Genomic DNA, 26,963 nt, shown 5'->3' with positions numbered 1-26,963 from the left:
CGTTCATTTAATAAGAATTTTAAAAATCCATTAGAAAGTTTGGGTTATTTTGTTCTGTTTTAGTAATTTTTAGTCATGGAATGGATTTTTGACCATCAATGTACTGTGTCTCATAGTTCATCTTTTAATTTTAAATAATTAAATTTGTCAACACTGCTAAAAAATATAATAGCAGCTGCCGTAGAGTATTAGGAAGCCTCATCCAGCAGTGGGTAGATTAGAATAGGAGGTCCTTGACCTTTCTGAGGCCACAGACCTGGTAAAAAAGAAGGAACAAGTTTTCTTCGGCCTCCTCCTATCCCAGCCCCTGCTCTAAACAAACAAACAGTAAAATCATCCATATACACATAAACAATAAGTTGAACATTCATGAATGCCCTAAAGTCCATTCCTGATCAACCGTTGAGGACCTGGGTAAGGAGAATTTGTTACTTTGTGTTATGGACCTTGGGGGCTCCCCAATTAATAAGCCACATTTCCCCAGGGAGTTGATTACCACAACTCTAGTTTAAGTGTAGCAGGATTACTTATGGATAGCTGATCAAATTAGAAGTTATCATCAATTTAAGTAGTAAAGGAACTTTAAAGAGGATTAGAGGAGCAAAGACAGACGTTAATTCCAGACTTGACTAAGTGCTTGAAGTTGAATGGAGCTGCTTAAAGTTTACAGTTGATTTAGAGAAAATATATAATACAGCTTAATACCATTCAGCTGGGTCTGTTCACATCGAACATTTGCTTAGCTGATTTTTTTTAAAGTCCAAATGTTAGAGAGATAATAGCTGCCAGAGAACCATCATTCAAAAATTTTTTGCATTATTCATGACACAGGTAGCTAATGTGGTACTAGTATGGATAGCAGTGTAGCTTTGTGTGATGTATAATGTGTTAGAAATCATAGTAATAGAAGACACATTGAAATACTGACAACTTGATCCAAGATCCTGTTTTGTTATACTTCAATTCCTGGGATCAAAAATTGTAAACTTATTTTTCCCGTTTTCTGTTTTTGTTGTTGTTGAGTTTATAGTATATTAAATTCATTAGGGATTTTTTACAGTGTCATAAATACACACACTCCCAAAAGAACTCTGGGAATCTGCAACTTTTGACTTTGCAAAGGAATAAAGTAAAGAAGAAGTGAAGAATTGGGCTAAAAAATGTAAAATCCATTCAAGTAGGCTCAGTATCTCCGATACTGCGCCATCCCACGGCTGCAAGTTTACCTGGCACATATTCTTTCAGAACTATTTGGAAGTCAACCTCAAGTGAATCATGGGTGGAATTTATAACAACTCTAATAAGAAAGGTCATTTCTGGAAAACATGCATTCTTTCTTCTTTTCTTGCCCTCTCCTCTACAGTAACCAGTAATCTGATCTTGTCATTTTACCTCTTACTAGGTTTTACTTCCAGTTTGTTCGTAAGACAAATTCCCTGCCCTCCAGGAGACTGTAACTACAGCTCAGGCCCCTCTTTCTTCTCATCCAGATTACCTTAGATTCTGTATTAATCTCCACACCTCCAGACTCTTCTATTTCTTTCTTTTTTTTCTTTTTTTGGCTGAGGAAGATTTGCCCTGAGCTAACATCCATGCCAGTCTTCCTCTATTTTGTATGTGGGTCACTACCACAGCATGGCTTGATGAGTGGTGTAGGTCCACACCTGGGAACTGAACCTGGGGTACTGAAGCAGAGCACACTGAACTTAACCACTCGGCCACAGGGCCAGCCCCAGACTCTTGTATTTCTAATTAATGATGCTTTGAGATTAACATTTCTCAAGCACAAGTCTCATCAGATCACCTCCCTGCTTAAAATTCTTCAACAGTTCCTCATTGGCTACAAAATAGTCCTGACTCCTTAACCTGGCAGTCAAGGTCCTCTACAATATGACGCTGAACTATCTTTTCTGCTTTATTCACTGCTATCCCCTTTTGCACTCCACAGTCTCTCACCAGGCTTAACTAATTTAAGGCGGTATAGCTGTTACCTTTCCCACCTTGGTGCCTCTGCTCTTTGAGTTTCCTCAACTAGAATGTCCATTCCTTTGTCATTTAAATTGCCATTAGCTACAAGTCACAGAAAACCCCTGTTCTGCCAATTTAAACAAAAACAGTATTTATTTTCTCACGTCTCAAGAAATCTTGATATAAAGCAGCTCCTGGATTGGTTAATTCAAAGACCTAGCAGATCCCTCTTCCCAACTCGTTGGGTGAATATTAGCTCATGTCCCCTTCTTATGCCTACACTGACAGAGGGGATGTGATTACCGTAATTAAGATTAGACTAACCAGGATAGACTCCTGAGTCATTTCAGGTAGTGGTAGACACCAAAACAAAATCAGGGCTCTGCTGGCAATGAAAAGTAGGAATGACATTTGGGTAATCAACCAACGTTTTCTGCCACATCTTTTATTTCTCCGTAAACTTGATGTCTCTTTAAAGGCCCACCACAAATACCATCTCATCCATAAAGTCTTCCCTGACAGAAATTCTCTTGCCTCTTCTAAATTCTAGCAGCACTTTATTCGTACTTCATAATTAAATTCTATGTTAAGTATAAAGTTATTCATTTAGGTTCTTAGCTCCCCTACTAGCTAGTAAGCTCCCGAGGGCAGGAACTCTGTCTAGATTCATCCTTGTATCTCTTACAGCCTGTAGTGCTTTGCACCTCGTAGGAACTGAATATATTTTGAGTGAACAAAAATCTGTTGAAGAAATACTCTCATTCTAAATGACTGGGATGGGTTGAAACTTTCCTTTTTTATTGATACAGTGTAGTATCTAAATTACATTCCCTCTGTCTTTATTTCATAAAGGACTCAGCTCACATCGAAGAGGCCAGTATGCATTGTAGAAAGCTGTGAGGATATGAACATATCAGGTTTCTGATCCCTTAGTTTTCTGTTGCTCCTCTTTGGCAAACACAGAATTAATGTTTAATTTTACAATTAGTCAAACTCCTTTTTGCCTCAGTGTCTCTAACCATTGCATATGGTATGTGATTAAACATCTTCCTTAAAATAAGATCCTAAATAGAAAAACAGAAGACATATTGAAGACATAAGCAATCAGATCTTTCATTTGTGTAATTGTTCTTGATTTTAGATTAGTCTAAAGAAGTGTTTCTATTTGCATTCCTTAAGTCTTTTTTGAAAGAATATGGTAAGTCAGTGTTTACATTAGGAAAAGAGTTGAAGGCCAATATGAAAAACTGATAGGAGACTGAAATTTCATATTTCTTAATCTTAAGAAACTTAAAAACAATGGTGCTGTACCCTTCTGTATTTACAATATGACCTCATCTTGACCATCTGCCATCTGTTATGATGATTATCCTCAACATTTAATTCATTATAAAAAATAATCTAAATGATGTTTAAATGGAATATTTTATAGGAACAAAGTTAGAAAAATTAATAGATTAATTAAAAAGTATGGGCTAAGGTGGCTGTTAAGAAACCTGATGAGTTACATTATCTTCATTCGTCTTGTTACTTAGACCAAAACCTTGGAGTGATCCTCAACTTCTTTTTTTCTCTTCTCTTCTCCCCACAGTCAACCCATAGGTAAATCCTGTCAGTTTTCTCTTCAAAATATATTCGGAACCTGGCCAGTTCTCACCATCACCACTACTACCACCCTATTGCTGGCGACTGTCGTCTCTCACCAGGAATGTTCCAGTGGCCTCCTGACTGGTCTCCCTGCTTCTGTTCCTGCCCCCATTCTGTCTAGCCGAAGCATGACAGCCAGTCTTTGCCACTCTTAATCTGAAATGAAATCAGATCATATCACTCCTTGGCTCAAAACCCTCCAGTGACTTCCCATGCACTTGGAATAAATGCCAAAGTCATTACCATGATCAGCAAAGTCCTGTACGTTCTGTTCCTGCCTCACCCTCTAACATTATCTTCTACCACTCTTTCCTCTCTCATTCTTTTCCAACCGCTCTGGACTCCCTGCTGCACTCATTGCCAGGTACACTTCTGCCTCACAGTCTTTGCACATCCTATTCGCTCAGCCTGGAATGATCTTTCCCCAGAGATCCATGACTCATTCCTGCACCTCTTCCCATTCTTAAATGTCACCTTCTCTCTTAGGCCTTCTCTACAGCCCGTCAACAGTTCCTCTCCTCCATTTAATCTTCTCTGTAACACTTATTTCCATCTTACCTAATCTATGTTTTATTTGTCTGTCTCTCCCATCTATAGTGTAGGATTTTTGTCTGTTTTATACACGCTATGTCACCAGTGCCTAGACTGGTGCACATAGTACCTGTACCATCCACATAATAGATACTCAATAAATATTTGTTGCAGGAATCCTATGATTATAATAGTTGTAGTTTGATAAATTTGCTATTAAACACTAAGTTTATATAAATTATTTCCTAATTTCTTCTGCACTATGCAGTTCCAAAGGAAGACTGCCTCAGTTTCCTCAGCTCTGAAAGTCTATTTTGTAAGCCTGTATAAATTCCTATGACCTTTAATTCTGTTTATTTGTTCTCCCTCCCATGTATAATCTTTTATTACAAAGAATATTACATATTTTCAATTCTATATAGATCTTACCTTCCCAGAATTTAATCAATTTTCTGATTATTAGAGATAGTTGTACCATCTTTTTAGTATGGAATCTTGATTCATGCTTGACGCTCAATTTTTCTCTCACTGCCTTCTCAAATTGTAAACAATTAATAAATATTGGTTACAACTATTATTATATTCATTCCAAATATTGAAATGCTGCTATAGTAATGTTTTTTCAATATGTAACTTAACTACCTCACTTTCTCATATCCCCATTTCCATCAATATGTTTCCAAACCTTCTTCATTCACAATTTTAAGGCCTTCTATCTATATCTCTCCCTGCACTCTTCATTTCTTTCTAAATATTTTCTAATTTTGTTGTTCCATTTACTTTTATATGAACTTAATAGATTTCATCGCTTCCTCTGTTCCCACAGTTTTCCATTACCATCTCCTGTGCTGAAAGGAAGTCTTTCACTTCTCTAATCTGTCTCTGATTGGCTCAGGTTCTTCATCCAACAATATTATGCCCTCATCCTACTAGCTTTGGTCATTTCAAAAGAGAATGTATGCCCCACTCTATGATTTCTCAAATCTTATGAAAGCAATATTATCTCTCCTTACCTATTACCCAACACTTGCCACAAATATCTCCTCATACTAAGAATGTAAGCTAGAGTGGGGAGAGGTACAGCCTCTAGGCCACTGGTTCCACTTCACGTTAAACGAGTCTTTTGCTAAAGCTCAAAATGACCTTCTGGGAAAAATTCAACCACTTTTTGTTAGGATTAACTTTCATGTAATTTTTTTTTTGCTTTAATCTGGAAGTTTTGGTGTAAAGTAGAACTTAAGATATTAAAGAAAGCAATCTGTTGTTTCAGTTATAGTAGAATGGCATGTGGTTGTTAGATTCGAATAAATCCTTTAAGAAATTCTTTAATTAAAAAATTAAAATGAAACAAATTGTCAATACTGATCTCTAAAATTCATTTCTTAAGTCTGGGAAAGTCACCTAACCTCATCAGCTCTAAACAGGATAATGCCTAACCAACCCTACAGAGTTGTTTTGAGAATCAAATGAGACAAATTTGTGTAAAAGTACTTTGAACCCTACAAATGTAGGGGACATGATAATATTCATTTGTTCAGATTCTTGCTGTCTTGTTAGGTAATTTGCAAATCTTGAAAACTTCTATTTCCTAGGATGTTTGACTAAATATTTGTTCCCCCTTTTAAGGAAAAATCCATCAGAGAAATAATCGACTTTTTTTTTCATTTTCTTTGTATTTTTAGATTAACAAAAGCAGTGGCATTGTGGAAGCATCACGAATCATGAATTTGTACCAGTTTCTTCAGCTTTATAAAGACATCACAAGTCAAGCAGCAGGAGTATTGGCCCAGAGCTCCACCTCTGAAGACGCTGATGAAAACTCATCATCTGTCACATCCTGTCAGGCTAGTCTTTGGATGGGAAGGTAGACAAGGCATCATTACCGTGTTTCACTTATTTTCCAATCTGCGAGCTACTGAAATCTTGTTAGTATGTTTGCTGGTGCTCTTTGTGATGTCTTAAATCACATTACTTTTTGTCTCAGTTGATAATATATCCCAGATCAGTTTTTGGATTGTTCTGTGCTTCAGGACATCGTTAGAGTGCCAAATTAAAGAAAAACTGAAGTGACTCACACCAGGTAATGTTTTTGTCAACCCGGTTTCCATGAGTCCACTCTCCACTCTATGTATTTGCATTTAATGACAAAGAAGATAGTGCCTCTTTTATAGTTGATATTTAGCTTCTTAGGCAATCAAAGCCCTTCAGGGAATTAGGCTCAAGAATCTGGCAAAACCATCCCAGTTTTTCTTAAAAGTACCTGACTAATTGGAGCATTAAAATGTTAAATATTGGCTCCTGGACTTGGCAGCCCATTCAGGAACAAACAAGTATTTGGTGCACATATTGCGTATACTGAGCTACCAGAAGGAAATGAAGTCAGCCAGAGTTTTCTGGGATGGTACTTGTTTACTCAGGCCTAATATATTATTGTTCTATCTAAACTTTCTTTTCCTTCTCTATAATGCTTTTGGCATGTGAAAGCTGCCACCTGTTGCCATTTGACAACTATGACCATAATTTAAACTTGTAAATGCCTCATTGGAAAAAGTCTTATGTGTGTCCAGACCTGTTGACATCCTGTCTTATTGTCCTACTGGGCAGACAGCAGAAGTCTGTATTGACAGTGTCTTTTACCTTACAGATAAGAATATGCTTAACCAGAATTTCTCTTTTATTGCCCCATTTACAGTTGCATTTTCTGGTCCATTCTTAAACAACCGGTTTCCAAATACCATCTTGTAGTAAAATTGTATTTTCCATTTATCATTTCCTGTTTATCTTTAAAAGGATGATTTGGTTTTCCAGGTTTGGGCTGTAAAAGTGTTACTGAAATGCCAAATGAGTTTTAGAACATTATAGGCAGTGTTTAGGCTTATCTTTTCTGTATTTTGTAAAGTTAATCTTTCAAAGACAGGTGTCTGGTTTTCTGCTTTTTTTCCTCTCCCTCTTCAGAATGATGATTTTTTTTCCCTGAGGAAGAGTTTCCCTGAGCTAACATCTGTTGCCGATCTTCCTCTTTTTGCTTGAGGAAGATTCGCCCTGAGCTGATACTCATGCCGGTCTTGCTCTGTTTTGTATGTGGGTCACTGCCACAGCATGGCCACTGCTGAGTGGTATAAGTCCCTGCTTGGGAACCAAACCCAGGCCACCAAAGCAGAGCATGCTAAACTTAACCACTATGCCATGGGGCTGGCCCCAGGATGATGGCTTTTTTTAAAGTATTTTAAAAGCTGAGAATGGCATTTACCAGTGTATTTAAGCTCTGTGGTAGCAAATGAAAAGAAAGTAAAACTTTTTTCTTGTTGCAGTCATCTTAATGAAGAAGGTAAGTGTGTTATCCCTTTTCATGTGCCCTTGAGACTGGGAAACTTGATACCTGATTGGTAGGTTAGGGGTGCTTCTTGCCTTTGTGTTTTTTGGATTTTAGTTATACCCTGATAGAATAGTTCATAGGGAAACAGACTTTTCAGGATGAAAGGAATCTTAAGGGGTGCTTATTTGGTTCAAACTTACATCTGATGCATATTTCTACTAGTGGTTTATATTTCTTTAGTACTTACAGGGTATTAGGCATTGTGGTAAGTGCTTTTATGTATAAACTCATTGAATCCTCACAGCACCTCCATGGGAATTCACTTGTTGGCCCATTTCAGATGAAGAAACTGAGTTTAGACAAAGAAGTGACATGGCTAGAAATTGGCCTCGCTGAGACTCACATTCGGGGCTGTCTGCAATAGCCGTGCTCTTCAGGTCTGCTTTGTCACCCTCTCGTGCATGAAGATCCTGTACTACAGCATGGGCTACAAGTGGTAGTCCAGCTCGTGCTTGAACACCTGCAGTCGTGTGGGACTCACTGCCTCAGAGGAGCAAGCCTTTCCATATGCAGATGCCCTCATCACCATGGAGTTTTCCCGTTTGCTTTAATATTCCTCAGAGTAGCCAAAATCCGGCTTTCTTGAGGCAGCATAGCCCAGACTGTAGAAGCAAATTGCCTGTGTTCAAATCCTGGCTCTACTGCTAAGTGTATAACTTTGGACAAGTTATTAAATTCTCTTTCCTCAGTTTCCTCATCTTTTAAAAGAGGATGGTAGCAATAGTATCTGCTTCACAGGACTGTTGAGAGAGCTGAGTTAGTATATGTAAAATGCTTACAAGAGCGCTTGGCACATAATAATATGTCTGTAAGAGTTAACTATCATTATTATTAGATTATTACTGTATTCTACTTATTGCTTTCAGTGGCTGTGCCCTCTGGAATTCCACCAAACAGGTCTGCTATCTCTTCTAGCCCTTCAAATATTTGAAAAAAAATCTCCCCGAGCCTTTGTTCATATGAATCTCCTCCACATCCCAGAGCTGTCCTGGGTGATCCTTTATCTGTCAGTATGTTTTTCAGAGTAGTGGACATAGAACGAACTACTCCACTCTACAAGTGGTCAAACAAGGACAAACAGAGCAAGACTCTTTCTCCTTTCTTCTTCTGATCATTGTGCTGCTAGGAAGGGAGCAAAACATCAAGTGAACATTGTACAGGTTCCACTGGCCGCTTCTGTGTCTCCTGCTCTTTCTTTAACCTCTATCCAGAATGCTGTTCTTCTTTGTAGCCCTGTGCTCCTCACTTTTAAGCTCTAATCTTCAGAATTCTGTCATTCTTCATGGATTCAGTTATATTCTCTGCTACTGCCACCCAAGTCTACATTCTTAGACATAAAATGTAAGCTCCTCAAAAGCAGAGATCCTAATTCATCTGGGTCTGGCACAGTATATGGCACCTAAAAGACACTTAAACGTTGAAGTGAATATATATAGAAAAAATCAAATACATTAGATCCATATCCACCTAGGTTTTCATTCAGTTTCCCCATTTCAATTCAGTGGCTGCCTTCTTTTGTGTATTACTAAAGCATAACATTTAATCTATTACCACATCCTGATGATTTGTCTTTTGTAATGCCCCTTACACAGGCCCTAATTGTCTCCCAGGTAAATTGCTGAAATGTGGATCTGATTGGTTCTCCTGCCTCTAGACTGCCCCTCTTACTGCACTCCCAATTAATCTTCCTAAACTACTGTTTCAGTGTGGGTTCACTTTCCCCTGGATCAAATTCTGATTCTAATTTGCCTGTCAGAACAAGTTTAAACTTACTATTTTGACATTCAGGGATCAGATTATCTCTACTATATTTAAGCAACCTTTTCTCTCAGTTTTCTCCCCAGAGCATCATGTCAGGCTCCTTGTTACACACACACACATGCACACACGCACACACACACAGCCACAGCCTTTTTTCTGCCTCCACAGCTTTGTTTATTCACCGAGAATGTCCTCTGTCTGTCGAAATCCTATCATTTTCTACCTCATCTTTCCAACATGTTTGAAATGTACTTTTATTCCTTCTCTACTTAGCCTGTAATACATGTAATACACATTTGACATTTTCTTATGTTCTATGTTCAAATTGACAAATTTTAAAGTGCTATTTCAATGTCTTATATACAGTGCTGTGGACACAGTAGGGAATAAAAACAAGTTAGAGATAGCTCCTACCCTTAAGAAGCTTACAGTCTAGTGTGTATACTTTGAAACATTCAATTTTTATGTAATTATAAAAGTAATACATGTGTGATGAAAAAAACCTAAAAATTACAGCATAGCACAAAGGATAAAAGCAAATTAAAATCACTTTAAGAAGTGTTTATTGAGAACCTAGACGAACTCCCTATATTCAAAGAGTTTATAGTGTATGGATAGACCAGCCAACAAACAGCCAGTTAAATGCAATGTTTAAGTCCTTAATTGAGGCAAATGTTGGTTTTGAGAACAGAGAGAAGATGACATCTTGAGCCGAGTTGCTGCAGTTGGAGTTTACCAAACTCGCAAGGTGTCCCATGAAAGGGGAACACACAGGCAAAGGCACTTGGCTCATTCAGGGACTCTCTAAATTGTGGCTGGACTAAAAGATTCAGCCTCTCTTTTCCTCCCAAGATGAAAGGAAGAACTCCTTGAGGACAGAGACTTTGCTTTCTCTCTCTTTTGTATTTCCCATAGCACCTAATACTTAAGACCAAGCCATTCTTTCATTTACATGCCCATTATCAGCATCAGCCGAGGAAGACCCTGATGGCAAGGCCTGAGTTTTTGAGAGCTTTGTATCCTATGTGGCGAATAAATCATATATTGGTTGAATTTGTTTATGTAAATTCAGTATGATTCAAATGGACTAAGTTATTTTTAGAATGACCTGAATATTTCTAGTTTTTGTCTGTATTTTCTTTTTAACCATCACAGAATTTCTCTCTTATCCAATCTTTCTTTATAAAATTTGCCCCTCTTAGGACTTCCTTCCATAATATGTTTGCTATCCCTAAAATAGATATTCATTCAGTCTGATTTTGCATGAGTCATGTTGTGCTTTATACTGAGGGCACATAGATTTTTGTTTTTTTGTTTTTTTTGTTCTTTTTAAAGATTTTATTTTTCCTTTTTCTCCCCAAAGCCCCCCGTTACATAGTTGTATATTTTTAGTTGTGAGTCCTTCTAGTCGTGGCATGTGGGATGCCACCTCAGCATGGCTTGATGACCAGTGCCATGTCCTTGCCCAGGATTTGAACTGACGGAACCCTGGGCCGCCAAAGCAGAGTGCATGAACTTAACCGCTCAGCCACAGGGCCGGCCCCAGAGGGCACATAGGTGTTTGATAATGCTCTTTAAGGCAATGGAAACAAAGTTTAAAGCATAATGACAGTAGAGCATATCATTGCTCCAACTCAGTTTTCACATTGCAGAGTGAAGCAGCTGACTGATGAAGAGGAGTGTTGCATCTGTATGGATGGTCGAGTTGACCTCATCCTGCCTTGTGCCCACAGCTTCTGTCAGAAGTGTATTGATAAATGGTAAGTTGTCTGCTGCCTTCATGGGAGAGGCAGAGGTCACATAAGAGAGTGTATATGAATAAACTTCAAAACATACAAGAATATTCTAGTTAAATATAAGAAAGTTTGTTCTTTAGTGCCTTGAATTTTATGACATGCCTCCTACTGATTAAAAATATTTTTATTTTTCTACCTAAAGTTTATAAAATGTGGGGATATATCTTAGTTTTGACAGTTTACTTTTGTTCTAAGGAGATGTGTGCCTAACAAGTCTAGATTCAAACACTTCCCCTTTTCTTCCATTTTTCTCTTCATTTTTTTCTCTATATATGATTAGAAGGAATAATATGAATCCTTGAATATTGAGTATTGGACCTAGAAGGAACTTTAGAGATCAGCTAGTCAAGCTCATTATTTTACAAAATAAGAATCAAGCATTTAGGAGAATTTATAATTGACGTAAAATAAACTACATATATTTAAAGTAGAATTTGATGTGTTTTGACATATACACACACCTGTAAAAACTGTCATCACAATCCAGATAGTAAACAAATCCATAACCCCCACAAGTTTCCTTGTGCCCCATTGTGCAGTCTCCTTCCCGCCCTCAGACAACTACTAATCCGCTTTCAGTCACTATAAAATAATTTTGATTTCCTAGGATTTTTATAAATGGAATTATACAGCATGTACTCTTTTTTCCTCTGGTTCTTTCATTCCTTATAATTACTTCGAGATTTATCCATGTTGTAGCATGTATCAGTAGTTCCTTCCTTTTTATTGCTGAGTAGTAGTCATTGTATGGATATACCACAGCTTATTTATCCATTCATCTGTCGATGGACATTGGGTTTTTTCCAATTTTTGTCTATTACAGATAAAGCTGCTGTATACATTTGTGGACAAGTCTTTTCATGGATGTATATTTTGTTTTGTTCTTGGGTAAATACCTTGAAGTGGAATGCTAGATGACATGGTAGATATGTTTAACTTTTTAAGAAACTGCCAGCTGTCTTCCAAAGTGGTTGTCCCTTTACACTCCCACCAGCAGTGGATGAGAGTTCCAGTTGCTCCGTATCCTAGCCAATACTTGGTGTGGTCAATCCTTTTAATTTTAGCCATTCTAAGAGATGTGTAGTGGTATCTCATTGTGGTTTTAATTTGCATTTCCCTGCTGCTGATGATGTTGAGCATCTTTTCATATGCTAATTTACCATCTGTTTGTCTTCTTTGGGTATCCATTCAAATCTTTTGCCCTTTTCTTCTTTGGATTGTTTTCATGTTAAGTTTGGAAGTTCTTTGTATATTATGGATACATGTCCTTTATCAGGTATATGATTTGCAAATATTTTCTCTCACTTTGTGATTTGTCTTTTCATTCTCTTAAGATTGTCTTTTGAAGAGTAGGATTTTTGATTTTGATGAGGTCCAATTTATCAGATAGTGATTTTTTAAGGTCATATCTAAGAAATCTTTGTCTAACCAAAGTCTCAAAGATTTTCTTCCGAAAGTTTTGTAGTTTTTAGGGTTTATATTTAGGTCTTTATTTTTGTATATGATGTGAGGTATGGATCAAAATGTTTTTTCTTTTTTTTCGTGTATAGCTGTCCAGTTGCTCCAGTATAATTTGTTGAAAAGACTATGTTTTCTTCACTAAATTGTCTCTGCACCTTTATTGAAAATCAGTTGTTCAAATATGTGCATCTATTTCTGGACTCTCTTCTGTTCCCTTGATCTATTTATCTATTTCACATCGATAATGCATGACCTTGATTAATAAGCTTTGTAAGTCTTAAAATCAGGGAGTGTTAGTCCTGCAACTTTGTTCTTCCTTTTCTAAGTTGTTTTGGCTGTTCTAGGTCGTTTGTATTTCTGTATGAGGTTAGGATCAACTTGTCAATTTCTACAAAAAAACTAAGGATTTTGATTGGGATCGTGTCAGATAAATAGATTAATTTGGAAAGTATTAACTTCTAAACAATATTGAGTCTTCCAACCCACCAACATAGTATATTTCTCCATTAATTTAGGTCTTATTTCATTTCTTTCATCAATTTTTGTAGCTTTCAGTGTTGCGTGTCTTTGACAGATTTAGCCCTAATAAGTATTTTATATTTTATGCTATTTTAAATGTTATTTTTCATTTCAATTTCTGTTTGTTGCTAGTATATAGAAATACAATAGATTTTTGTGTATTAATCTTGTATCCTGAAACCTTACTAAATTCATTTATTAGTTCTAATACCTTTTCTGTAGATTCCATGGGATTTTCTTGAATGTCTAACATCATTTTTGAAAGATATATTTTCTGGATGTAGAATTCTAGACTAATAGTATTTTTTTTTCCAGTTACTTTAACGATGTTGCTCCACCCTCATCTTGCTTACATTGTTTCCTATGAGAAGTCTGCTCTCATCCTTATCTTTTTCCCTATGTAAGTAATATGCCTCTTTTTCTCTGGTTGCTTTTAAGGTGTGTTTTTTTTTTTAATCTTTTCTTTTGAACAATTTGATTATGATGTACCTTAGAGTAGTTTTCTTCTTATTCCTTGTGCTTTAGCTTCATTGATCTCCTTGGATTTGTGGGTTTGTAGTATCATCAATTTTGGAAATTTTTCAACCATTCTTTTCTCAAATATTTTTTCTGTTCTCTTTCCCTCTCCTTCTGGGACTCCAGTTACACAAATATTAGACCACCTAAATTTGTCCCACAGCTCACCGATGCCATTTTCCTTTTTCGTTTTCTTTTTTGAGTAATTTTTTCTGTGTTTCATTTTGGATAGTTAATATTCTATGTCTTTTCAAATTCACTAGTATTTTTTTCTGCAATGTCTAACTTGCCATTAATTCCACTTAGTGTGTTTTTTACTTCAGATATTGTAGTTTTCATCTCTAGAAGTTTGATTTGAGTTCTTTAATATCTTCCATGTCTCTATTTAATATATTTAGTCTTTCCTCTAGTTTTTTTAATGTATAGAATACAGTTATCATAACCTTTAATTTTCTTGTCTGCTAATTTTAACATCTGTGTCAGTTCCAGGTTGTTGTTTTTTTAATAGTATATTTTTTGTCCTTTTTTTGAGGTATAATTGACATAGGATATTATATTAGTTTCAGGCATACAACATAGTGATTCAATATTTTTATATGTTGCCAAATGATCACCACCATATGTCTAGTTACCATCTGTCACCATGCAAAGTTATTACAATATCATTGACTGTATTCCCTTTGTTGTACATTATGTCCTTGTGACTTACTCATTTTATGATTGGAAGTTTGTACTTTTTGATCCCTCTCACCTATTTCACTCCTCCCCTGACCCACCTTTCCTCTAGTGACCACCAATCTGTTCTCTGTATCTGTGAGTCTGTTTATTTTATTTTGTTTTTTTAGATTCCACGTGTAAGTGAAATCATACAGTATTTGTCTTTGTCTGTTTGACTTATTTCACTTAGCATAATACCCTCTAGGTCCATCTGTATTGTCATAAATGGCAAGATTTCATTCTTTTTTATGACTATATAATATTCTATTGTGTATATTTACCACATCTTCTTTATCCATTCCTCTATCAATGAACACTTAATTTGTTTCCATATCTTAGCTATTGTAAGTAATGCTGCAGGAAACATAGGAGTTCATATCTTTTTGAATTAGTGTTTTCATTTTCTTCGGATATATACCCAGAAGTGGAGTTGCTGGATTGTATGGTAGTTCTATTTTTAATTTTTTGAGGAATCGCCATACTGTTTTCCATAGTGGCTGCACCAATTTGCATTCCCACCAACACTGCACAAGGGTTCCCTTTTCTCCACGTCCTCTTCAACACTTGTTATTTATTGTCTTTTTGATAATAGCCATTCTGACAGGTGTGAGGTGATATCTCACTGTGGTTTTGATTTGCATTTCTCTGATGATTAGTGATGTTGAGCATCTTTTCATGTGCCTGTTGGCCATATGTATGTCATCTTTGAAAAAATGTCTATCCACATCCTCTGCCCATTTTTTAATAGATTGTTTGGTTTTTTCTATTGAGTTCTTTATGTATTTTGGATGTTAACCCCTTATTGTATGTATCATTTGCATAAATATCTTCTTCCATTCAGTAGCTTCTCTTTTCATTTCATTGATGGTTTCCTTCACTGTGCAAAAGCTTTTTAGTTTGATGTGGTCCCATTTATTATTTTTGCTTTTTTTGCCCTTGCCTAAGGAGTCATATTGAAAAAAATATTGCTAAGAGCAATGTCACAGAATTTCCTCTCTGTATTTTCTTCTAGGAGTTTTATGATTTCAGGTCTTACATTCAAATCTTTAATCCATTTTTAGTTTAGTTTTGTATATTGTGTATGATAGTGGTCCAGTTTCATTCTTCTTCATGTAGCTTTCTAGTTTTCCCGGCACCGTTTATTGAAGAGACCATCTTTTCCCCACTGTATATTCTTGCCTCCTTTGTTGTAGACTGATTGACCACATAAGCCTGGGTTTATTTCTGGGCTCTCTATTTTGTTCCATTGGTCTATGTATCTGTTTTGTGCCAGTACCATACTGTTTTGATTACTATAGATTTGTAGTATAGTGTGAAATCAGGGAGTGTGATACTTCCAGCGTTGTTCTTCTTTCTCAAGATTGGTGTGGCTATTTGGGGTCTTTTGTTGTTCCATACAAATTTTAGATTATTTTTTCTAGTTTTGTGAAAAATACCATTGGTATTTTGATAGGGATTGAATCTGTAGATTGCTTTGGATAGTATGGACATTTTAACAATATTAATTCTCCCAATCCATGAGCACAGTATATCTTTCCATTTGTGTCATCTTCAGTTTGTTTCATCAGTGTCTTATGGTTTTCAGAGTACAAGTCTTTCACCTTCTTAGTTAAGTTTATTCCTAGGTATTTTATTCTTTTTGGTGCAATTATAAATGGGGTTCTTTTCTTAATTTCTCTTTCTGATAGTTCATTATTACTGTCTGGAAATGCAAAGATTTCTGTATAATAATTTTGTATCCTGCAAGTTTGCTGAATTCATTTCTTAATTCTAGTAGTTTTTTGGTGGAGTCTTTAGAGTTTTCTATATACAGTCATGCATCGTGTAAGAATGGGGATGTGTTCTGAGAAATATGTTGTTAGGCAATTTTGTCACTGTGCAAACATCATAGAGTGTACTTATGATGGTGTAGCCTACTGCACACCTAGACCATATGGTACTAATCTTATGGGACCACCATTGTATATGCAGTCCATTGCTGGTTGAAATGTTACACAGCATGTGACTGTATAGTATCATGTCATCTGCAAATGTTGGCAGTTTTACTTCTTCCTTTCCCGTTTGGATGTGTATTTCTTTTTCTTGGCTAATTGCTGTGGCTGGGACTTCCAATACTATGTTGAATAAAAGTAGCAAGAGTGAGCATCCTTGTCTTGTTCCTGATCTCAGAGGAAAAGCTTTCAGCTTTTCACCTTTGAGTATGATGTTAGCTGTGGGTTTGTCATATATGGCCTTTGTTAGGTTGAGGTACGTTGCCTCTATACCCACTTTGCTAAGAATTTTTATCATAAAGCGATGTTGAATTTTGTCAAATGCTTTTTCTGCATCTATTAGATTATCCTATGATTTTTATCCTTTGTGTTTTTTTTTAATAATTAATTTTTTTTTTAAGATTTTATTTTTCCTTTTTCTCCCCAAAGCACCCCAGTACATAGTTGTGCATTTTTAGTTGTGGGTCCTTCTAGTTGTGGCATGTGGGATGCCGCCTCAGCATGGGTTGACGAGCAGTGCCATGTCCTTGCCCAGGATTCGAACTGGCGAAACCCTGGGCCACCGAAGCGGAGCTCTCGGACTTAACCACTCGGCCATGGGGCTGGCCCTATATCCTTTGTTTCGTTAATGTGCTCTATCACGTTGATTGATTTGCAGATGTCAAACCATCCTTGCATCCCTGGGAAAAAATCCCACTTCATCATGGTGTATGATCCTTTTAATGTGTTATTGGATTTGGTTTGCTAATATTTTGTTGAGGATTTTTGCACCTATGTTCAACAGGGATATTGGCCTGTAGTTTTCTTTTTTGTAGTGTCTTTGGTTTTGTTATCAGGGTAATGCTGGGCTTATAAAATGAGTTTGTAAGTTCCCTCATCTTCTATTTTTTGGAGGAGTTTGAGAAGGATTGGTATTCTTTCTTTAAGTTTTGTACTAAGATTTCATCAGTGAGGCCATCTGGTCCTGAATTTTTATTTGTTGGTGGATTTTTTATTACTTATTCAATCTCCTTACTACTAATCGGTCTGTTTAAATTTTCTATTTCTTCATGATTTCAGTCTTGGTAGGTTGTATGTTTCTAGGAATTTATGCATTTCTTCTAGGTTGTGAAAGACAGGCTAGGTCTTATACAGATATATACTAAGGTATATGTGTGCTAGTTGATATATTTTGGTGATGCTGGTGCACAGAATATCCATATTAGGTTCTATAAACTACATTAAAAACTGATAGCTCCTCTCTGTTCCAGGATCTTGGTCTTAATGTATTTTGATGCTCCTATATTGGGTGTGTATATATATTTATAAATGAATTTACTCCATTAACATTTAAAGTAATTATTGATAGGTATGTACTTATTGCCATTTTGTTCATTGTTTTCTGGCTGTTTTTGTAGTTGCTCTCTGTTCCTTTCTTCTTCTCTGATGGTTTTCTTTGGTGGTATGTTTAGATTCCTTTCTCATTTTCTTTTATATATTTACTATAAGTTTTTTCTTTGTGGTTACTGTAACATTCACATAAAACATCCTATGTGTGTAACAGTCTCTTTTAAGTTAATAGCAACTTAAATTTCAACACATTCCAAAGTATAACATTTTTACTACTTCCCCTGTTTTGGTTTTTTTTTTCTTCTTTATTGAGTTCATAATAGTTTACATCATTGTGAAATTTCAGTTGTACGTTATTTCTTGCCCGTCACCATATAAGTGCTCCCCTTCACCCCCTTTGCCAACCCTCCGTCCCCCCTTCCCCTGGTAACTGCTGAACAATTTTCTTTGTCCATGTGTTTGTTTATATTCCACATATCAGTGAAATCATATGGTGTTTGACTTTCTCAGTCTGGCTTATTTTGCTTAGCGTAATACCCTCCAGGTCCATCCATGTTGTTGCAAATGGGACGATTTTGTCTTTTGGTTTTGGATGATTTTGGCTGAGTAGTACTCCATTGTATATATATACACCACATCTTCTTTATCCAATCATTGGTCGATGGGCACTTGGATTGCTTCCATGTCTTGGCTATTGTGAATAGTGCTATGATGAGCATAGGTGTACATATGTCACTTTGGATTGTTGATTTCAAGTTGTTTGGGTAGATACCCAGTAGTGGGATAGCTGGGTCATATGGTATTTCTATTTTAAGTTCTTTGAGGAATATCCATACGGTTTTCCATAGTGGCTGCACCAGTTTACATTCCCATCAGCAGTGTATGAGGGCTCCCTTTTCTCACACCCTCTCCAACATTTGTTGTTTTTAGTCTTAGTGATTATAACCATTTTGACAAGTGTAAGGTGGTATCTTAGCGTAGTTTTGATTTGCATTTCCCTGATAATTAGTCATGTTGAACATTTTTTCATGTGTGTATTGGCCATCTGTATATCTTCTTTGGAAAAAAGTCTGTTCATATCCTCTGCCCATTTTTTGATCGGCCTGTTTGTCTTTTTGTTGTTCGGTTGTGTGAGTTCCTTATATTTTATGAAGGTTAACCCTTTGTTGGATATATGATTTGCAAATATTTTCTCCCAATTGATGGATTGTCTTTTGGTTTTGATCCTAGTTTCTTTTGCATTGCAGAAGCTCTTTAGTCTGAAGTCCCACCTGTTTGTTTTTTCTTTTATTTCCCTTGTCTGAGAAGACATGGTTTTCGAAAAGATACTTTTTAAGTTCAAGGTCAAAGAGTGTACTACCTATATTATCTTCCAGGAGTTTTATGGTTTCAGGACTTATCTTCAAGTCTTTGATCCATTTTAAGTTTATTTTTGTGTATGGCATGAGATAATGGTCTACTTTCACTCTTTTGCAAGTGGTTGTCCAGATTTCCCAACACCATTTATTGAAGAGACTGTCTTTTCTCCATTTTATTTTCTTGGCAGCTTTGTCAAAGATTAGCTGTCCATAGATGTGCGGTTTTATTTATAGGCTTTCAGTTCTGATCCATTGATCTATGTGGCTGTTTTTGTACCAGTACCATGCTGTTTTGATTACTATGGCTTTGTAGTACATTTTGAAGTCAGGGATTGTGATGCCTTCAGCTTTGTTCTTCTCAAGATTGCTTTAGCAATTCGGGGTCTTTGGTTGCCCCATATGAATTTTAGGATTCTTTGTTCTGTTTCTGTGAAGATTGTCATTGGGATTCTGATTGGGATTGCATTGAATCTGTAGATTGCTTTGGGTAGTATGGACATTTTAACTATGTTTATTCTTCCAATCCGTGCACATGGAATCTCTTTCCATCTCCTTATATCATCATCTCTTTGTTTCAATAATATCTTATAGTTTCATTGTATAAGTCCTTCACCTCCTTGGTTAAATTTATTCCTAGATATTTTATTCGTTTTGTTGCAAGTAAATGGAATTGTATTCTAGAGTTCTTTTTCTGTAAGTTCATTTTTAGAGTATAGAAATGCAACTGATTTTTGTAAGTTGATTTTGTACCCTGCAACTTTACTGTAGTTGTTAATTATTTCTAATGGTTTTCCAATGGATTCTTTAGGGTTTTCTATATATAAGATCATGTTGTCTGCAGACAGCAGGAGTTTCACTTCTTCGCTACTTGTTTGGATTCCTGTTATTCCTTTCTCTTGCCTAATAGGTCTGGCTAAAACCTCCAGTACTATATTGGAGTGAGAGTGTAATAGTGGGCATCCTTGTCTTGTTCCTGTTCTCAGAGCAATGGCGTTCAGTTTTTCCTTATTGAGTATGATGTTGGCTGTGGGTTTATCATATATAGCCTTTATTATGTTAAGGTAATTTCCTTCTATCCCCGTTTTTTTAAGCGTTTTTATCATAAATGGCTGTTAGATCATGTCAAATGCTTTCTCTGTGTCTATTGAGATGATCATGTGGTTTTTATTCCTCATTTTGTTAATGTGGTGTATCACATTGATTGATTTGTGGATGTTGAACCATCCCTGTGTCCCTGGTATAAATCCCACTTGATCATGATGTATGATCTTTTTGATGTATTGCTGTATTCAGGTTGTCAATATCTTGTTGAGGATTTTTGCATCTATGTTCATCAGTGATATTGGCCTGTAATTTTCCTTTTTTGTCTTGTCCTTGTCAGGCTTTGGTATCAGAGTGATGATTGCCTCATGGAATGTGTTAGGAAGCATTCCATCTTCCCTAATTTTTTGGAACAGCTTGAGAAGGACAGGTATTAAATCTTCTCTGAAAGTTTGGTAGAATTCTCCAGGGAAGCCATCTGGTCCTGAGCTTTTATTTTTTGGGATGCTTTTGATTACTGATTCAATGTCTTTACTTGTGATTGGTCTGTTCAGATTATCTATTTCTTCTTGATTCAGCTTTGGGAGGTTGTAAGCGTCTAAGAATTTATCCATTTCTTCTAGATTGTCCATTTTGTTGGCATATAGCTTTTCATAGTATTCTCTTATGATCCTTTGTATTTCTGTGGTATATTGTTATTCCTTCTCTTTCATTTCTAATTTTATTTATCTGAGCTTCCTCTCTTTTTTTCTTTGTAAGTCTGGCAAGGGGTTTATCAATTTTTTTTATCTTCTCAAAGAACCAGCTCTTTGTTTCATTCATCCTTTCACTGCCTTTTTTGTTTCAATAGCATTTATTTCTGCTGTGATTTTTATTATTTCTCTCCTTCTGCTGACTTTGGGCTTTGTTTGTTCTTTTTCTAATTCAGTTAGGTATAATTTGAGATTACTTATTTGGGATTTTTCTTATTTGTTAAGGTGAGCCTGTATTGCAATGAATTTCCCTCTTAGTACTGCTTTTGCCACATCCCGTATGAGTTGGTATGGTACATTTTCATTTTCATTTGGCTCCAGATTTTTTTTATTTCTCCTTTAATTTCTTCAGTGATCCATTGGTTGTTCAATAGCATGTTGTTTAGTCTCCACATCTTTGTGCCTTTCTCAGCTTTTTTCTTGTAATTAATTTCTAGCTTCATAGTGTTGTGATTGGAAAAGATGTTTATTATTTCAATCTTCTTAAATTTACTGAGGCTTGCCTTGTTTCCCAACATATCCTTGAGAATGTTCCGTACACACTTGAGAAGAATGTGTATTCTGCTGTTTTTGGATGGAGTGTTATATATATGTCTATTAGGTCCAACTGGTCTAGCTTTTCATTTAATTCCACTGTTTCCTTGTTAATTTTCTGTCTGGATGATCCATCCACTGACGTGAGTGGAGTGTTGAGGTCCCCTGCTATTATTGTGTTATTATTAATATCTCCTTTAAGGTTTGTTAGTAGTTGCTTTATGTACTTTGGTGATCCTGTGTTGGGTGCATAGGTATTTGTAAGTGTTATGTCTTCTTGGTGGAATGTCCCTTTGATCATTGTATATTACCCCTCTTTGTCTCTCTTTACCTGTCTTATCTTGAAGTCTACTTTTTCTGCTATAAGTACTGCAACACCTACTTTCTTTTGTTTGCCATTAGCTTGGAGTATCATCTTCCATCCCTTTACTCTGAGCCTGTGTTTGTCGTTGGAGCTGAGATGGGTTTCCTGGAGGCAGCATATTGTTGGGTCTTGTTCTTTAATCCATCTCGCCACTCTGTGTCTTTTTATCAGAGAATTCAATCCATTTACATTTAGGGTGATTATCAATATATAAGGGATAATTGCTGTCATTTTATCACTCATTTTCCGGTTCTCCTGTATTTCCTTTGTTTCTTGTGTTTCAATCTACCAATTGAGTTATGTAGTTTTTTTATGTTGGGTTTCTTTGTTTTCTCCTTATATATTATTTGTGTTTCTGTTCTGCTTTTTTGTTTAGTGGTTACCATGGGGTTTCTATGCAAAATATCTTAGATAAGATAGTCCGTTTCTGATGGCCTCTTATTTGTTTAGACCAAACCGATTCAGTGCCCTTCCTCTTCCCCTTCTATGTTGTTTTTGTCACATTTATTCCCTCTTGTGTTGTGAGTTTGTGGTTAAAATGACAAGATTATATTTGTTTTTGGTGTTTTCCTTCCCTTTATCTTTAATATTATACTCTAGTATTTGCTAACCTGTTCTGATGTATATCTACAATTTTCTCATTTTATCTATTTATGTTCTTACTCCGTGCTTTCTAACCCCTTTCTCCTTTTTTTTTCAGGTATGAGGGCCTTCTTGAGGATTTCTTGGGGGGTGGGCAATCTTGTGGCTACAAACTCCCTTAACTTTTGTTTATCTGGGAAAGTTTTTATTCCTCCATCATATCTAAAGGATACTTTCGCTGGGTAGAGTATTCTTAGCTGAAAGTTTTTGTCCTTCAAAGATGTGGATATGTCATTCTGGTCTCTCCTATCCTGTAAGGTTTCTGCAGAGAAATCCATTGAAAGCCTGATAGGGGTTCCTTTGTAGGTTATTTTCTTCTGCCTTGCTGCCCTTAGTGTTTTTTCTTTGTCATTCACTTTTCCAGTTTCACTACTATATGCCTTGCAGTAGGTCTTTTTACATTGAGATATTTAGGAGATCTACTGGCCTATTTCACGTGGATTTCCATCTCCTTCCCCAGGTTCAGGAAGTTCTCCGCTATTATTTCTTTGAACAAGCTTTCTGCTCCATTCTCCTCTTCTCCGTCGGGAATACCTATAATTTTTATGTTGCATTTCCTAATTGAGTCAGATATTTCTGAGACTTTCTGCATTTCATTTTAGTCTTAGTTCTCTCTCCTTCTCTATCTGCAGCATTTCAATATGTCTGTCCTCTGTTATGCTGATTCACTCCTCTATGATGTCCACTCAAGCATTCAGGAAATCCATATTTTGTTTTATCTCTTCCATTGTATCTTTCATCTCCAATATTTCTTACTGGTTCTTCTTTTAGTTTCCATCTCTTTTGTGAAGTAGCTCATAAACTCATTGATTTGTTTCTCTACATTCTCTTTTTAACTCGTTGAGTTTTTTGATGATAGCTATTTTTAATTCTCTGTCATTTAGATTACATATTTCTGTGTCTTCAGGACTGATTTCTGGGTACTTGTCATTTTTCCTCTGGTCTGGAGATTTAATATAATTTTTGATACTGCTTTAGGGCATGGCTCTGTTTTTCTGCATCCTGGTATTGTTGATTGACATTACTACGTATCGCCCACTGGGTGTGGGTCAAGAGATGCGTATTCTGAGCCCTCTGTGTTCCACGAGGATCCCAGGTCCTGGAGCCAGTGCTGGGAGTGAGGGTGGGGATGCTTTCTTCTGTGTGCTCTTGTGGGCTTACTTGTTCTGCCCTCACTATCTGCCCTCCTGGGGTGTTGGCTTGATGAAGTCACCCCCACAATAGCTTTCACCTCAGTAGGAGGCTTTTCACTAGGCTGTGAGGGACCTCGGGGATCTTTGATGTTCCTGCTAACTAGCACTCCCTCTTCCCTTCCTTCCCTCTCAGAGGCCACCTGCAGTCCTGGATTGCAGTCTTTTCGGGAGGGAGCAAATGTTTTCTCTGACCCCATCCACCTCCTCCAAGGGGGGCTCCAGCCTCTCTGCCCTCCAACATATAGCTGCTTGGGTCTCTCAGATGTCTTTTGAGTTGCATGGATGTCCTCTGTTGGAGTATGAATGTCTTTTTTGTTGTATCGTGGAGGGGAGAGATCACGTGAGAACTCACTCTGCCATGATGCTGACATCTGCCCCCATTTTGTTTTCGATGGCACATTTTACATCTTTTTATTTTATGCGTCCCTTAACTAATTATTGTAATTTTACTACTTTTGACCTTCATACTTGCTTTATAAGTGACTGATCCACTACCTTTAGTATAAATTTACCTTTTCCAGTGAGATTATTACTTTTGTATGTTTTCTTATTATGAGTTAGTCTTTCAGCTTAGAGAAGCCCCTTTAACATTTCTTGTAAGGCCAGTTTAGTGTTAATGAACTCCTTTAGCTTTTGCTTCTCTGGGAAACTCTTAATCTCTCCTTCAATTCTGAATGATAGCCTTGCTGGGTAGAGAATTTTTGGTTGGAAATTTTTTCCTTTCAGCAATTTGAACATGTCATGTCACTTCCTTCTGGCTTGTAAAGTTTCTGCTGAAAAATCTGCTAATAGCCTCATGGGGTTTCCCTTGTACATAATAAATTGCTTTCCTCTAGCTGCTTTTAAGATTCTCTTTATTCTTAACTTTTACCGTTTTAATTATAATGTGTCTTGGTGTGGGTCTCTTTGGGTTCATATATTTGAAGCCTGTGCTTCCTGGATCTGGATGTCTGTTTCTTTCCCCAGATTTGAGAAGTTTTCAGCCACTGTTTCTTCAGTACTTTTTCTGACCTTTTCTCTCTCTCTTCTCTTTCTGAGGCTGCTATAATGTGAATATTATTCCACTTGATGTTGTCCAAGAGATTCCTTAAGTATCCTCACTTTTTTAATTCTCTTTTCATTTTGCTGCTGTGCCTGGGTGAGATCCGTTGCCTTGTCTTCCAGTTCACTGATTCCTGATTCGACTTCATCCATTCTGTTGTTGAACCCCTCTAGTGTGTTTTTCAGTTCATTTATACCTTCTGATTAGTACGTTCCTATATTTTCTGTCTCTTTGTTGAAGTTCTCACTGTGTTCATCCATTCTTTTCCTGAGTTCAGTGAGCATCTTTACAACCATTGCTTTGAATTCTTTGTCAGGTGAGTTGCTTATCTCCATTTCGTTAAGGTCTTTTTCTGGGGATCTGTCTTGTTTTTTGGTTTGGAACACATGCTTTTGTCTCCTTATTTTGCCTGACTCTCTGTATTTGTCTATATGTAATAGGCAAAACAGCTACCTCTCCCAGTCTTGAAGGATTGGTTTTGTGTAGGAGATGATCCATGGGGCCCAGAAGTGCAATCTCCCCTGGCCTCCAGAGCCAGGCTCTTAAGGGGTGTCCCTCATGCAGCCTGTGTGCAGGGTTGTGGCTGCTGCACAGTGAGGGCAGGACACAAAGCACTCATCTGCTGTGGTTGTGGTGTGGCTGCAGTGTGGGGTGGGCAGGGCTCAGGGCACTTGCCCTGCCTGGTTGTAGCACAGCTGCCACATGTGAGAGCTGGGTGCAAGCTATTCCCCCAGCCCCGTTGTGGCCCATTACTGCACAGAGTTGGCAGGGTGCTGGGCTCTTGGCCAGTCTGGTTGCTGGGAGGTTAGGCATGGTACACTCACGCATCCCGGTTGTGGCAGAGCTGCTGTGTGGGCTGGATGGGGCACAGAGCACACCCACCGGTGCTTGCAAGCTAGAGGGAAGGCACCTGCCAGTGTTTCCATCCCCAGAGAACTATAGGTTCCTGCCTCTCCAGCAGCCATTTTAGTATTAGTAAGTGGGTCTCTCTCTTATGGTCTTGGCACTTTGCAAACTGTTGCTTTTGCACTGAATCTTAGGACAAGTAGGTCTACATGCAAGCCCTTTAAGAGTGAGTTCTCCACTCCCTACATTTCCATATTTGCCCTGGACTTAATCCCTGTTGATTTTCAAAACCAGACATCTGAGGGGCTCATCTTTCTGGCGTCAGACCTGGGGGTTGAGGTGCCTGATACATGGCACAGTCCCTTCTTTCCTTGGGAGAAAGTTCATATTTTGTGGAGATCCCTTCCCGATTGTGGGACACCACACCCGGGGTGGGGTCCTGAGCAAGACTGAGTCTCTGTCTCTCCTACCCTTCTCTATGTGTCTCTTTTATTCTTTTGAGAGGCACTGTTGTCCAGTTCTTGGGTCCTTTTCAGAGGAAAATTATTCCATACGTAGCTGTAAATTTCTTGTGTCCGTGGGAAGAGGTGAGTTCAGAGTCTTTCTATGCCACCACCTTGAACTCCTCTCAGTTCTGGGTTGGTTTTCATTGATTTTTCTCTTCATTTTGGGTTGTATTTTTCTGCTTCTTTGTATGCCTGGTAGTTCCTGATTGGGTGCCAATTGTGATTTTTACCTTTTTGGGTACTGGATATTTTTGTATTCCTATAAATATTCTTGAGCTTTGTTCTGGAATATAGTTACTTGGAGAAAGTTTGATCCTTTTGAGTCTTGGTTTTATGGTTTGGTAGACAGGACCAGGGCTGTGTTTAGTTTAGACCTAATTATGCCCTGCTAATAAGGCAAGACCCTTCAGAGTACTCTACTCAATGCTCTGCGAATTATGAGGTTTTCTAGTCTGGCTGGTTGGAACAGGCAATATCCCAGGCCCTGTGTGAGCTTTAGGTACTGTTCCCTCAAATCCTTTTGGATCATTCCTCAGCCTCCAGTGTTTCCTCATATGCACACACTGGCCATTACTCTGCTGAATATACTCTGGGGGACTTTCAGTAGATTCCAGAATTCTCCGTATGTGCAGCTTTCTCCTCTCCATTAGTCTGCCCTGTGAACTCTAGCTGCCTCTGGCCTCCTGAGAGTCTCAGCTCTCTGTCTCTTCAGCTCAGGGTGTCTGCCAGGCTTCATCTAGGTTTCCCCTGCTTGCTCTGCAGCCTGGAAATTCTCAAGGCAGAAGGCTGGGGCAATTTTAGGACTAACCTTCTTTTGCTTCTCATCTCTCAAGGATTATTGTCCTTTGTCATCTGATGTCCAGTGTTGAAAACCATTGTTTCATATACAATCATTCATCACTTAACAACAGGGCTACATTCTGAGAAACGCGTTGTTAAGTGATTTTGTCATGTGGACATCATGGACTGTACTTACACAACCCTAGACAGTACAGCCTGCTCCACCCCTAATATGCTAATCACATAGTGCTAATCTTATGGGACCACTGTTGTGCATGTGGTCTGTCATTGGC

At 37.4% G+C, this 26,963-nt stretch overlaps 1 protein-coding gene across 1 annotated transcript in view; it reads left to right on the top strand.

The window, feature by feature from the left end:
• Nucleotides 1-26,963, top strand: part of RNF141 (ring finger protein 141) — a 42,616-nt gene that overhangs the window by 11,892 nt on the left and 3,761 nt on the right. The window contains exons 4-5 of the mRNA XM_070626354.1: nt 5,829-6,010; nt 10,936-11,043. Of these exons, the coding sequence (XP_070482455.1) occupies nt 5,829-6,010; nt 10,936-11,043 (290 nt within the window). The remainder of the gene's footprint in view (nt 1-5,828; nt 6,011-10,935; nt 11,044-26,963) is intronic.

The sequence above is a fragment of the Equus przewalskii genome, chromosome 6 (genome assembly GCF_037783145.1).
Source record: "Equus przewalskii isolate Varuska chromosome 6, EquPr2, whole genome shotgun sequence".
Lineage (NCBI taxonomy): Eukaryota > Metazoa > Chordata > Mammalia > Perissodactyla > Equidae > Equus > Equus przewalskii.
Note: the sequence above shows the minus strand (reverse complement) of the source record. Positions and strands in the feature narration are given on the sequence as shown.